The sequence below is a fragment of the Cydia fagiglandana genome, chromosome 3 (assembly GCF_963556715.1).
Source record: "Cydia fagiglandana chromosome 3, ilCydFagi1.1, whole genome shotgun sequence".
Lineage (NCBI taxonomy): Eukaryota > Metazoa > Arthropoda > Insecta > Lepidoptera > Tortricidae > Cydia > Cydia fagiglandana.
Window position 1 is genome coordinate 19256308 of NC_085934.1, and position 14850 is coordinate 19271157.

Here is a 14850-nt window from a genome sequence, read left to right on the forward strand (position 1 = left end):
AGTTAAGCCGAAGTTATATTTATTTAAATACCTAAAGATACAGAGTATAATACCCAATATGTATTTGTTTCAAAATTTTAGCTATGAGAGAACATGGAGATATATTATCTTTGGGTACTTACATACCTAGGTAAATTTTCTATATGTATATCGCTCGGCTAAAAGGCTGCACCGCGTGAGCGCCCGAGTATAGCGCCCGGCCCCCCTCCCCGCAGACATAGCAAAATCAGCCTGTATCGCCTGTATAAAAGTAGAATGCTAAGACAAAAAAGTTATGCATTGAAGAACAAAAACGTAACGCATTAAAAAATGATTAAGACATTAGAAATTCTATTCTGACATTATTGTCAGAAGTATAATTTTAAAATTTCTTGAGAAAATTTCAATGTTGATCGTAATAATATTTATGTGAATCTAAAGTTGTTCCCATTCAAATAATTCAAAATTATAGCAAACATTTACTGTTCAAATCTTAGTATGTGAAGCCTTATTTCTTTCTATACTTAGTTTTATTTTATCTGGTTCTATTTTTCCACCACTCTATCACACGCACTAATTACTTACACTATGAGTAAGTACTCTAGTCCTTGTTTGTTCAATCCCTATCAGCCTATAAAACACCTTTATTTAATTAACATATCGTATCTTGTAACCAAAATATTCGAATAATTGTTTATCTGCTATTTCAGGTTCACCACAAATGTTGAAGAAACCGTACAAATACTCTAAAATCAATAGACATGCTAACTCATGTAAAAATTTCGGCATTGAATCTCGTGAACATACAGTCGGTAAATTTGTCCAGTATCCTTCTAAGCAGGAGATAGCTACATCATCTTCGTACACCGGGTCAGACGAGTACTACAAGAGGTACGATTACGATATTATGCCAGTTAAAGATACGCTAACTAGTAAAACCTCAACGGACTCGAGGTTGGACAGGATATCCCTCACCGAATCATATCTTAACAACATTGAAAGAAACATCTCCGAGGAATTGCAAACTGACACCTCCACGAACACGCTCGATTCGAATACTAAATTCTTCAAAGTTACTGTCGAAGAGATTTTTAGCAAATTCTATGCCAATATGCATGACTTCGAGCTGTACAAGAAGAAATTCCACGATATATTGAGCAAGGAGCAAGGGGAATGTGTGGAGGAAATGGAAGATTTTATAAAAGATATAATTCGACATATAATGTCATCTGAATCTAATGATTTAAAAGCTGAATATAGTAAAGATGGAGTATCTGATAATTCTGAGATAGAAGATATGCAATCAGTAATGGAAGCGTTTAAAAACGAAAACTACGATGCAATGGGATCGGGGAGTGACGAGAAAGGCAGTGAAAATAAACAAGAGTATAAGTGCAGAGTGAACACCTCCGAAACACTGAACATTTATTTAATGTCCAAGAACCCATACCTCAAAATCAAGATGAACAATAACAATAGTCATTTGTCTGAAATTCAAATCATGGAGCGATCTAACTCACATAAACAGGGCGCAAGTAAGGTCGTAGCTTCAGCGGATGATATAAACATGCTATCTGCTAAAAAGATGGAGTTGGCCTTGTTAGAGACCGTCAATGACGGCCCCGAGTTCGCTGATCGCGAGATACCCGTCAAAATTTCCTTTGCTAAAAAAAACATGCACTCCGACGACCAAACCCATTGCGAATCGAGCAGGAGCGAGAAATCTTTCCTAGGATCCCTCTGCAGCTACTTGTGCAAGAAACTACGTAAAGCAACTAACTTGGGATATTAATTTTATTAATAAAGCTCTTGCAACAATTCATTACTTTATTGAGGACTAGACAATGTAAATAATGTTATTAGATTATCATGATTCGCTATTATCTTCGTAATTATCTAAATAATACCATTTGATCTTGGTGATGTGCTTGCAGAGGAGTACGGCGAACTCCTTTTTCATATGTAGCAGCTCCCTGATGGTAGTCAGGTCAAGCATGACAAAAGCCTCTCCATCTATTTCTTCCTCCCTCATCTTGTCAGCTAAAACTTTGCAGTCGTCAGTACTGCTTAAGTAAGCGTATACATCGTCGACGCTCCAGTCTAATGGGTTCGGCGACAACTTTAATTTCCCTTTGATCCAAGATGCCGCAGTATCTTTCTCGAACATCTTATTATCAGACGGCAAAGGATCATACGTCGTGAACTTGAGTTTCTTAAGCTCCGGTTCCTCTGAATCGGAGACGTCTGATATGTTTTTGGCATCGCGGGAATTGGAGCTGGTGTCGTTGCTTTCGTTCTCAGAGTCGCTGTCTTGTTGCTTCTTGTTCGCGCTGCTGCTATAGATTGTCTCTACGTCTTTTTTGTTCCAGTGAGATTCCTTCATCTGTTGAGCAAAGTTTGGGAGCTTCGCGCCTCTTGTTTTCATTTCGAGTTTGGGATAATTGTTCTTGGGTTCTCGTTTTCTTCTTTGGGTGCGCTTGTAGTCGCTGTCGGGTGAGTTTGGTCTAGTTCCTGACTCGGAGGGCGGCGTGGAGCCCGCGCTGTGTTCGTCTTCGACAGATTCTCCGTCCTTATTGCTCTCGGTTTCTTGAGGTTGTTGCTCTTTCTCCTTCTTTTCTGGAGCAGGCTTTTTCTTCTTCTTTCTTCCATTTAGGCTGCCCTTCGGTCTGCCCCGGCGCTCGGTAACGTTATCTAAAAAAAGAATACACATTAATAAGATAATTTACCACTCTTCTGAATATCTCTTATCCTATAGTCTACTCTCTTTTCTTCGGTACTGTAATATAGGGTACATACGGAATGTGGACTTGTCGACTTGCTGGCAGTTCTGGGGGCACTGCTCAGGGTACTCCGTGGGCCCGAAGAGACAGGGGCACGCCTGCATCTTGCCGCACACGTCGCGGCAGAAGGAGGGCACTTGCGCCGTCGTTGTCGCGATGGGCACGTATGCGTGGTATGTGCTCGACTTCAGCCTGGAAACAAATTGTATTTTATGAATGAACCCATCATTATCAAGATAATATGTAGCAAAGGCCTTCTTTTCATAGTTATTCGAGGTCAAAATGACGTTGATCCGGCATTAGTAATTTCAGTGATGGCTACTAGCAAAGAGAATAAATAGTATAGAGGTCTATTGCCATAGTAAATTTTGTAGTCACGGTACATTTACTGCCATCTATCGACACACGATTAAAACTTATAATAAAATTTAACACATTAATTACCACTAAGTGCTACGGGTTACGCTCGTAGCGCGTAGCCACGGTTTCGCCGTGTGTAGCGCGTAGTCGCTACGAACAGTGTACCCGACAGTCGGGTTCTTGGTGTTGAATGTGTTAAAATGTATAAATTAATCAAAATATGTATACGAATAAATGATTTTTATTGTTCCATACTGACCCATGTTCTTTCACTGATATGTGTTAAAATTGTTAAATATCAAACGGTGTCGTCAACGCCATCTAGCCGGGAATAGGCCAAAGGTATATGGCACGTTTTTTTCTTAGACTTTATTTATCTTATACGGAGTTACATATATCTTTGCTACTATTATTAGCAAGTTTAAATGTAAAGTCCTATTGAGACTTAACCAGCAATAAGCTCTTTAAACATAATTACTAATTTATTACAACGTAAGAAATTAATAACATAATACCTATAAAAATTTATATTTACTTACTTGGCTCTTAGCATCTCAAGCCTCATCCCATCTTCCGGCGGGCCCTCAGTCTCCCAATCTTTAAGCAGTTTAGCGGGCTTGTACGATGCCGATATCATCTTATTCAGAACCTCTTTCAACACTAAAGACAACGGCCCAGGCCCAACATGTTTTGGGAGTTGTGACAACTTGTTTCTACTTATCGTTGGACCAGCATAACATTTATAGTTGAAGAATATTCTCTCGCACCACTCATCTGTGGATTTCTTGAGATCCTCTTTAGGTTTTACTTCTTCAACCGGTTTAGGAGGCTCTTTCAGAGCATTTATGTCAGGGATATGTAACTCGTAGTTGTTACTATCGCACCATCCTACGGGGAACAGCAAATCACTGTTCTGCGCGTACCAGAATTTCTCCTGTATAGGGATTAACTCTACACACACCATATGTTCTATAATAGCGTCTATAGTAGCCACGTGGATTTCTTCATGATTTTGTGGATTTACTGCTTCTAATTTCATGTTTAGTTCCATTCCTTTTACAGGTTGCTTTGTGCCGAAGCAGTATTCTGGGGCGGGGACTGATGAGGTCATTGAGAGGTATTCATCCCAGTCGAAAGCCCCTTCTTTCCATACTTTAGGTTGTTTGAAAGTGAAGTTGTTTTTCTTGGCCCAGCCTATGGGGTAGATGTACGGGTGCATGGAATCGCAGAGCCAGGCAGTTTTGGTGTCTTCATAGTCGTCTGCGTTGTCGTCGATGACGACGAGGAAGTGGAAGTTGTTGAAGACCTTGAGTACGGTGGCTGGCCGGATAGTTTTCATGTCGTGAGGGTCTAACGCTTCGACCTTCATGCCGCTTACGAAGTTGTGGGATTCCATGCTTGGGTTTGGCTGCGAATAGTGGAAAATTATACATATTTAACATTTATCTTAAGCGAATATAAATTCTATTTAGACGTAATAAAGTTCAAATAATCCAAACATACGGCTTGAATCCAAATGAAGCTTCGAATTGAAAAAATGGTTCAAATCAATGAATCCAAACCAAGTAATTCAAAACTTAAGTATTAGTATTTCGATTTTTCGGGAAAACTTTTCATTTTGTCATGTCTTGAAGGGTTAAAAAACGATTTCAACATTTTATTTTTATTTTTTGTAATCAACAAAGAGTGTATTTTGATCTAGGCAGCTATAATGCTTTGCTGGTCATAGGTACTCGTCATATTCTATTGTAGTAAGAAAAACTACCCCATTGTCAGCACCCCACCATGGCTCCATCAGAACCTTATTATATCCTCCCAAGGCCTAGCGACGTCATCAAAATTAGTTAAATTTTAACCTTATTAATGTATGTATAGATTCCATACTCTATGTAATATGTGTATGTCTTAGATATTAAGACACGGGACCTCAGGAGCTTTTGGACGCCAATTACCGATATATCACCGCAGCACCGCAGGTTCAACGCTGATTAATCGGCCACAGACCACAGAGCAACATAGACCTACGTGCATTATGCATAAAGTTCAATTTCAGTTTTGACACTTCGGTGACGTGGCGTCCGCGTGGCAGCTTTTGTGTTTGACACGGCGTTGAAAAGGTTAACCCTTTAACCATTTGACATTCCTTTCTAGTCATTCGATTTCGAACCGTAATTCTTCTAGTAGAGATGCGTTTTTGTTTTAAGTGAGATGGCAAGTATGTTGCCGCTACGGACTAAAGGGTGTAGTGGTGGCTTTCTTGCAAAAATAGCTGACAATGACTGGGATAATGGAATCTAGCCTACCTGGAATAGGTCAGGAGGCGTCGGTTCCTTGATAGACTCTTCGGCACTCTGCCTCAACTGTGTGCTCAGCTTGTTCTTACAGGAGAACCTGTTCACCTTGCCTGGATATTTAAATTGCCATGGCGACCCCTGGAAAAAAAAGGGAATTTTATTTGCATAAAATGAAAAAAAAAATAAACGCCAGTCAAACTTTCTTGCCAATAAGTATATTATTTGGACTTCGGACCTTTTTACCAGACTATAATAAACATAGTACCACAGACAACGCGTATATGAAGCTTTTGTTATTTTTTCCTGTTTGCGCAGCTTTAGTTTCCTGTAAACCACATTGGTGTTAAAAAAGCGTAAGTAGGTAGGTAACTATTTTAGATTACATTTATAGTATTTCGATATAGGTACTAGGACCCCTTGCTGGCATACGTGTTACCAACGGATGGGAAATATGCGTTTATGGCTTCTAATTCATATTCAGTAGAGGTGTGATCAGAAAATGGTGAACGCTCCACTAGCACGCTCTTCGTGATTTTTTTAATGTGAAAACGTCTTACAAATCGATGAACACCGGTAGCATGCACGAAAATGTGTCACGTCGTGGACAGATCTCCATGGTAACGTTGTGGACAGATCTCCGTGGTAACGTTACGGCCAAAGTATGCAATTTTCCATCAATGTTTTCTTATGACGTTATCACGCAAAATTATCACCCGTAAACGTAAACTGGCTTTACAGACAACCATATTTGCATGTAAATTCACACCCACCTTGTTGGTGACGTATCCGAAAGGGCTGAGCCGCGGGTTGGAGCAGAAAATCCACAGCGGCACGAGGTCGTCATCAGCACCATCATAGCGCACCAAAAGCCGCCCGCCTACATTCTCACTCACCTATAACCATAAGGGCAACTTTTAACCCTTTGAACGCTTAACCTCTAGCCGCCCAGAGACCTATAAAAAGGTCTCCTGTTCCATTCTAATTTGAACTTTGTGTTGACAAAATAAAATTTCATTTTGCTTGGCAAGGTTTGACGTATGGGCGGCTAGAGGTTAATGTCAGGGGTCTCCAAACTTTTTTACCCGAGGGCCATATTGCGCCTCAGAAACTTTGGCGCGGGCCACCGTCGGGGCTCCCGCGGGACGGACGCTTTGGGTGACGGCGGGCCGGATTTGGAGGCCGGGGCTTGGAAAGCCCTGCTTTATGTCATAAACACAAACATCAGTCAAACGCTAAGATCTCGGGCGCAAGGGACCTAATGTAAACCTTATTCGAAAGTGTGAAGGTTACTTTGACAGCGTCCGCCATAACACCTATAGTTTTCCTTGGCGCTGCGGGCACGACTAGTAACGACATCTGTGTTTTGGCGCCCTAAAGGTTAACTACGTGGAAGCCAATAGAAAAGATCTAAATGTAGATCTATTGGATGTGCCTGCGCTCCCGGTAGAGACACTTTAGTTGTCACAGTTGACACTGATAGATTTGTTGGCAAATGGGAAGAAAATTCCACGAAAGTCCTCATCACAGACAAAACATCCTCCAGACTTGGCATAGTCGCGCTACCCCCTTCTGCCACGCATACGGTAATTTTACTCCATGTTCGAGTCGAAAGTGTCTTTGTGTGACGTCCGTGTCTTTGAACGGACCAATCACGGCACGGGAATTCGCTCACCTCGTCCCGCGCACCCCCGCATTTTTGGCATCATCGGTTGCATGAAATAATTACTCTAAACTCGGTCTAATAGAGGAGTCCTAGTCTATGGTCCCCATTTTCATCACCTTGAGTGCGACCATAGTTTTTAAGTTCCCCACAAGAGCACTTTTTACATAACCAGTAAAGTTTTAGGTCGGTTTAGGAGGAATTTAAGGAATATAAACTTTAAGCAAGCAAGATTGTGCTCAGATCGCCAAGAACGCTTATGCAAGCGACAATGTGGTGAATAAAGGTTTTTGATAAAGATAATTAACATTTAGGAGTTGTAGGACCTTAAAAATATATTTACAACTCTTGGAACTTAAACTTACCGTACCACTCCAGTATCTATACGGATCAATAATATTCTGGACCTCCACCTTCATTCCAGTCTTGATCCTATCAATAGGCGACAGTCCCTTGTTATTCAAAGCCTCTATACACACAGACTGTCCGTCTAGAAGCGCGTTTTTCATGATATCAATGATTGTGTCTCCGTATTTCTCGTTGATTTCGTCCGGAGGCTCGATGAGTTCGTCATATTTTCCGCACCAGCCTAGAGGGTGGACTTTGGTCTTGGATATGTCGCACCAGAAGTCTGTGTCAGCACCTTTAAATAAAAAGAATATGCTGGAAGAGATCTTTTTGGGAGAAAATAACTTCTAAGTTTTTTTCCCTTTATATGTACCTAACCTTTTATATGTACCTAAAGGCGTCGTCACACTGTGTCACAGAATAAGTACTAGTACGCTAGTATGGGGTGTCTCTTACCGCCTGCACCTCCGAGGGGGGGAATGGTAATTTTTTGGCTATTTTCTTAAATAACTTCGAACCTATGCATTTTAAAATTATAAAAAAAACATGTCCATCTTTGGGTCACTAATTTACATATGTGTACCAAATTTCAACTTAATTGGTCCAGTAGTTTTCGAGAAAATAGCCTGTGACAGACGGACAGACAGACAGACGAACGAGTGATCCTATAAGGGTTCCGCTTTTTCCTTTTGAGGTACGGAACCCTAAAAACGAAACAATAGAAAAAATATTGAACCTGCTGACACAGGAGGACATCCTTTTTGTCCAAGCTGAAATGGAGACCTTTGCTAACGCTCGGTCAATTTTATATCCCATTCCTATGATTAACATTATCATAGCATTTGGCATGAATACTGCATGGGAAGCATGGTCCATTGAGCTCTTGTTCAGTTGGATTGTCTTTCTTCTTACCTATAAACTTGATTCTCAAAAGGTGTCCACACACCATAGTGATTTCGGCTATCCAGTAGATATCAGGGTTGTTCTTGTGGCACACTTCAAGTAGCATGCCCTGCTTGATGCCATTGTACAGACTTGCTTCAACCTGCAAAGATACATTTATTATAGGCAAAGACATATGTAACTTCGTGTAAGATGAATAAAGTCTAAGAAAAAAACGTGCCTCGGAAATCAAGAAAAAGTCATTCTTGGACAGATGGCGCACACACCTTTAGCCTATTCTCGGCTAGATGGCGTGACGACACCGTTTAATATTTAACAATTTTAACACATAGATATCAGTGAATGAACATGGGTCAAAATTATATAAAAATAATAAAATCATTTATCCATATATATTAATTTTTTTGATAATTTTATACGTGTTTATTTTGAGTTATAGTTGTGTGTCGATAGATGGCAGTAAATTTACAGTGACTACAACATTTACTATGACACGACCCCTCGATGCTATCTATTCTTTTTGTTATAGCATAGGTAAGTACCTACTTATTTGTAATGTGCATGTAACGCACATGTAACACCCCTGTTGCAGGTGACTATAGGCTATGGTCACTGCTTACCATCAGCCTGTATGCTTGTTTGCCACCAACATGGTACTTCAAAATAGAGAAATTGCCTGTCTGTCCCAATTGTTGTTAATTTAATAACGTTTTTAATTTTATTAAATTTAGACATCAAGAAAACTAAATTGAAATAAATTAAAAATAAACCCCTATGCATGTTTCCAAAGAAATCTATTTTTAACCCCTAACGCAAAAAGAGGGGTGTTTTATGTTTGGCGCAAATGTCTGTCTGTCTGTGGTGTCTCTCAGATGGATGGAGCGATTTTGATGTGGTAGAATTTTTTACATCCATTGTGGCAGAAAAAAAGCTTCCATATGTGGACAATTTTGTGAAAAGTTTTCCAAAAGCATTGCACCATTTTGTCAATTCAACACTTCATTTTTTAATAGTTCCCAAAATCTAGAACCAGATTTTTGCTGTGAGGATAGTTCATTCAACAAAAGTTGCTAAGCGGGTGAGGTGTTCAAAATGAACTTAGCCCAAGTTTATTGTAAACAGAATACAAGGTGTGTACAAAAATATTTCTAAAATAAAAAAAATAATGAACAAGATATTATATTCATTTTGTTTCATTTTTTGGTAATAGTTTGGCATGTACAACATTCACCAGTGTTGATTATCAATTCATCATCATCAGATTTATTAAGATAAAACTAAATTGCGGATTTGGAATTTAGCTAGAAACGGCACAAGACCGGGATCAGTGGCGAGCAGTTGTGTCGGAGGTCAAGACACACTTTGGGGTCACTGCGCCATAGGAGTAAGTAAGTAAAATCAAATTTAAATAATTCATGTTTGTAAAAATATAGTTCAAGCTAAATTGAATTGGTAAAATAGCTTGGTAATGAGAAGAATAAAATTTGTTGATAATTAGTGAAAAAAATTGTAAAATTGATAAGTATTTCCTTTTACAGACTTAGTTAATTCAGGTACAGCTTGTTTTATACACCTTCCAATACTAATACATTTTTGTCTACATGTCGGAATATGAATAAATCATCAATCTCAATTTAAATTGAAAGTGAGCAATTGCATTTTTTTAAACAAAATGTCCTAAAAATTAGTACCTAACATATTTTTACATTAGTCTACTATAATTCAGTTTACATCTTACGTATACAATTTACGTATACAACTTAAACACCTTTATAAACACCATGGATTGCATCGAATAAATGATTATGATTATGATTATGATTACTAAGAAAGTTTAACCTTGCGATCAATGTGTAAATATAGAAACCACGAAGTAGGTACTTACGCCTTCCTGCCCTTATAAATAGTATTTATTAAGTTGTGTAATTCTTGATAATAATTTCATTAGGTATGTAATAATTTTAACACTAAGTTCATAGTTATATTACACATAAAATGTATGATATACTAGACGTAAAATTGAGTAATAAATGAGGAAACAAGATCAAACTAAAAATCGAATTAAACAGTAATATCGCAACTTTACATACATGAGAAAACAATTCTTCTGGCACTGCAATACTTTTATTAGATTCTAAATAATTATTCCAATCAAACTCCTCCATTATTAAGTATATTCAAACATAAATTAGGTCAATGATTAATATTAATTGCACAAAATATAAAAAGTACTGGAACGGCTGAACTTATATGAAATTCATACATTTCATTATTCATTACATCTGTCTCATCCATCTCATCGTACACCAAGGTTTTGTATCGCGGTATCTCTTTCACTCTATATTTTTCTGAAAGCTTTTAATGTGCAATGGAATTGACGTAAACAGCCAATAACGAAGAAACGAAACGTTTTTCAATGATACAATGATATTTTTTGGTAAAAACCGTTATTTTTATAGTTTAATTTACTATACAACTTATATTTACTATTGACAATAATGTAATAATGATATTTTTGCAGCGATTTCTTAATGCCAGTCAATTAGTCTTCAACACATTAATAACTAACGAAACGCAATTTCATTCTATGGACATGAACGTCATTGCGCTCAATGCGCTCATTGGTCATTGGCTATCGCTATTTGTCTTTGTATTGTGCTCCGTCCGTGCTCACGGCTACGCGACATAAACGTCATACGCTTTGTAATCTCATAACAATAAAACTGCAGTCACAGATGGTACTTCAGGCAATATTGTGAACTCGGAAGTGACTTGTTGGTGCAGTGAACATAAAATTATAGTGAAAATCAGCTGGCCGCTCATTATGTGAATACTTTCTCTTCTCGTTCTTGACCGATTGTGTTGCGAAATCCAAAATGAATTCATTCATAGGCATAGGCCCGAACAGGTACACTTTAGCAGTGAACGAAAATGGTACCGAAGACAACTGTATGCTGGTGAACCAGACGCACAATCCGTTCATAACGAACGCGTACAACGGAATCCCTCAGACTCTGATATTGAACTTGATAGCATGGACTCTGTTGATAATGTTGTTCTCCGTGCTGCGGCGGACGGCGTGGAACTACGGGCGGATGGCGCTCGTACAGCGCTCGAAGAGTCGGTGGACGAACCTTTTCTACCGTGGCGGCGACGGCGACGCGCTGGTTGAGCGGCGGCATAGCGCTGACGAGTCGCTGAGCATCGACCAGGGCTTCTTCACGTGGCTGCCGGCTGTATTCCGCGTAACGCGCGAGCAGGTGCTCGCCAAGTGCGGCCCGGACGCCGTGCACTACCTCTCCTTCCAGCGCCACGCCATCACACTCATGTTCATTGTAACACTCATCGCCATTGGAATCATCCTGCCCATCAACTTCCAGGGCACCAACCTCAATGTCGATGTCAGTACCTTCAGTCGAACCACACTGTCCAATTTGAATGGTAAGTCGGCCTGGCTTTGGATGCACACACTTATATCCATCCTATTTTTGCCCTTATCTATACTTATTATGAGGAGGTGTACTGGTCGCAAGCCTGCCCCCCCTAACATGACAGGAACAATAATGATCTCAAATATATCCAGAAGCGACAGAAACGAATCAACCATCCGAACTTACTTTGCTCACAACTTCCCACACATTCAGATTGTTGATTTACGATTGGCTTACAATGTTAACCAGCTCAATGATGTACAAGAAAAGAGAGAAATGGTTACTGAGGCACTCATATATACAGACACCTACTTCAAAAAGACTGGAAAACGAATTACTGTGAAGCCTCAGTGGTGTGGGCCAGAGTTGGATGCCTTAGAGTATTATACCAATGAAGAAAAGCGACTAAAAGATGAAGCCAAGAGATGCAGAGCCATAGTGCTGAATGATCCATTAGGAATCGCCTTTTTAACCTTACCTTCATACCAGTTAGCGGACCATGTTATCAATCATTTTAGCCTTCACAGAGGTTGGGTATTGACACATGCTACCAATCCCACTGACATCATATGGGAACACTTGAGTGTTCAACCTAGCATCTGGTATGTAAAAGCTTTTGTAGTCAATTTCTTCCTGTTCATTGTCCTATTCTTCCTAACCACACCAGCCATTATTGTGAATCTTTTCAACAATTTCAAGATTGAGTCTACAAGTAAAATTGGAGGTGTGATATTTGAATTCCTCCCTACCCTGTTGCTCTGGACGATGGCGGCGGTCATGCCCGCCATAGTGTCGTTTTCCGATAGATTCCTGTCCCACTGGACAAAGTCCCAGCAAAACTATTCCATCATGACCAAGACAGTTACGTTCCTGCTTCTGATGACTCTGATTCTGCCGTCGCTCGGGTTCGCTAGTGCTGAAGCGCTAATGATGTGGACATTGGTGTACCACAAGAACGACACCATGCGCTGGGACTGCGTGTTCCTACCTGACAAGGGCGCGTTTTTCGTCAACTACGTCATCACTTCGGGATTCATCGGTACCGCGCTTGAACTGATCCGATTCCCTGAACTGTTCCTTTACGTCTGGTATCTGATGCAGTCGAAATCGAAAGCTGAAAAGAGCTACGTAAAGAAAGCTATTCTATACGAGTTTCCGTTCGGCGTGCACTACGCTTGGAGTCTCGCGATCTTCTCCATAACGATGGTTTACAGTTTGGCGTGTCCCCTGATCGCGCCTTTCGGGCTGGTTTACTTCATGTTCAAGCATATTGGAGACAAGCATAACTTGTATTTCGCGTACGGGCCGAGCGATATGAGTGGTGTCGGTGGTGGGAGGATTCACTCGACGGCGGTGCGGCTGGTGCGGGTGTCGGTGGTGTTGTTACTGGTGAACATGGCGGCGTGGGCGGCGCTGCGTACGGGGTTGACGGACGCGCGCACTATAATCCTAATCATGGCAGCTATAGTCGCATTCGGGACGTTCCTGCTGCTGAGCCCGTTCCCGAGCTGCACGCCGCCCGCGCCGCTGCAGGAGGAGTCCAGCGTGCGCTTCCAGGAGTACGTGGCGCCCGTGCTCGCCAAACCTGTGGATAACACGCCCGTGTCCACGCCCACCACCCCCGACTACGGGGCCTCCTCTCCCTCCACACATTCCGCGTACAGCCCCGGACCTATAAACATCTAAATATAGAGCATATACTTAGCGAATTTCTCATTTTGTTGGCTTTACCAATATAATTATTTCGCGATACAGCGTATCTGTCGATAAACCGAAAAATGATTGATAACACTCTGATATCATTAATGGACGTGAATGTTTTAGTACCTTTATGTAAATATTGCAATATTTTTATATGTAACTAGCACTAATATAGCTTAGGATTGGCGGGTGATTCATTAGTACATTTGGCTATGTTTAGTGACTATAAACTTTAAGTGATACGTACGTTTCGTATTGCTATAAAGCCTATGGACAGCTTGAGCAAGCTCGTCTAATATGTTAGCTTTATTTTCTTTGTGATCACAATATTAATCTTAAATACGAAGCGTATTAATAGAGATTAACTATATTTTGCTTTTGTAAATAATAATAGATGTTTTTCTTATACAATCTTATATTTATTGTCTTTTTAATTAATTTTTAAAATATTTCTATCTGCCTATTTATATTGTTTCCATGAATGAAATGCAGTAAACTACTTCTTAAGAAAGACTGACTTTTCTGTTTATTCTCTTAAATCTCTTCCAAATAAGTCGACCCGCGACATAAGCCGATGTAAATTACAATCAATAAGGCATATGCATGTTAATTAGCGGTTAAGTGGCACCGACGTACAAGTCGTAGAATAATGTTCGCATTCAAATACAGTTGCATCAACAGTGAATACTGCCCGCATCCGAATCATCTCATCTGCTCGGCTTTCATCGGTCCCCAATAGACGTACTAATAACGTATTTATAAAAACTTTATTGTCCTAAGTTAAGTAGGTACCTATGAGGTTTAGCGGTATGAGCAGAGCAGAACAACATTTTTGATTAATCCTTTCAAATTTATTGTCTCTCAATACGAAAAGTGATTAGTAACTGTCACCTAAAGATCAAGAACTACTAGTTACTCGAAATTACTTTCTTTTAAATATGTAATTCAACTTTTGTGGTCGATTTGAGTCACCAAGGTTGTTAGACCACATGTATTGCTAATATTGCTATACGATATTATGTAAAACATCAAGTAGGTACATACAGATTAGCCATAACGCCTTCCGGATGCTTATTTATTGTTTCTTATGTAGTACCTTTAGTAAACATGCCATATCGGAAATAATTTTCATCACGCCCTTTAACACGATTGGATTCGTAGACTATTCGAAGCATTCGAAGTATTCGAGCGATACGGCAATTAGGTTCGGCGCGGCGTGGTCTAACCGATTAAACAAACACTGGAAAAAACTATGTGCGCCATCAGCATCACATAACATATCGTTTAACTGATAAATTTTGGAAGTTGTTCATATTAATCCTAAATTGATAAATGATAATGCTGTATTAAATATTGACATAAAATTTTGTTTTCAAATAGGTACGTGTATTTTC

General features: G+C 39.8%; 3 protein-coding genes across 3 annotated transcripts; 2 read left to right on the forward strand and 1 right to left on the reverse strand.

Moving 5' to 3' along the window:
- Positions 1-567: 567 nt before the first annotated feature.
- Positions 568-1797, forward strand: LOC134680335 (uncharacterized). Its single transcript, XM_063539450.1, has 2 exons — positions 568-571; positions 690-1797. The coding sequence occupies exons 1-2, from the start codon at positions 568-570 to the stop codon at positions 1769-1771; spliced, it is 1086 nt and encodes a 361-aa protein (XP_063395520.1). The 3' UTR covers positions 1772-1797.
- Positions 1793-10607, reverse strand: LOC134680270 (scm-like with four MBT domains protein 2). Its single transcript, XM_063539364.1, has 8 exons — positions 10415-10607; positions 8334-8466; positions 7439-7716; positions 6184-6306; positions 5423-5551; positions 3659-4527; positions 2776-2951; positions 1793-2670 (listed from the first exon to the last, which is right to left on the reverse strand). The coding sequence occupies exons 1-8, from the start codon at positions 10487-10489 to the stop codon at positions 1847-1849; spliced, it is 2607 nt and encodes an 868-aa protein (XP_063395434.1). The 5' UTR covers positions 10490-10607; the 3' UTR covers positions 1793-1846.
- A 355-nt stretch (positions 10608-10962) lies between these two features.
- LOC134680271 (CSC1-like protein 2) lies at positions 10963-13967 on the forward strand. The gene has a single exon (XM_063539365.1). The coding sequence runs from the start codon at positions 11201-11203 to the stop codon at positions 13439-13441; it is 2241 nt and encodes a 746-aa protein (XP_063395435.1). The 5' UTR covers positions 10963-11200; the 3' UTR covers positions 13442-13967.
- Positions 13968-14850: the final 883 nt, after the last annotated feature.

What these genes read in the sequence shown, in the direction of transcription:
- LOC134680270 (XM_063539364.1), bottom strand. Translation starts at nt 10,489, where the DNA reads ATGGAGGAGTTTGATTGGAATAATTATTTAGAATCTAATAAAAGTATT. An exon ending in CAGAAGAATTGTTTTCTCAT is followed by an intron (nt 8,467 to 10,414) that starts GTATGTAAAGTT and finishes GTATCTTTGCAG; the next exon opens with GTTGAAGCAAGTCTGTACAA. An exon ending in CTTGAGATGCTAAGAGCCAA is followed by an intron (nt 2,952 to 3,658) that starts GTAAGTAAATAT and finishes ATTTGTTTCCAG; the next exon opens with GCTGAAGTCGAGCACATACC.
- LOC134680271 (XM_063539365.1), top strand. Translation starts at nt 11,201, where the DNA reads ATGAATTCATTCATAGGCATAGGCCCGAACAGGTACACTTTAGCAGTG.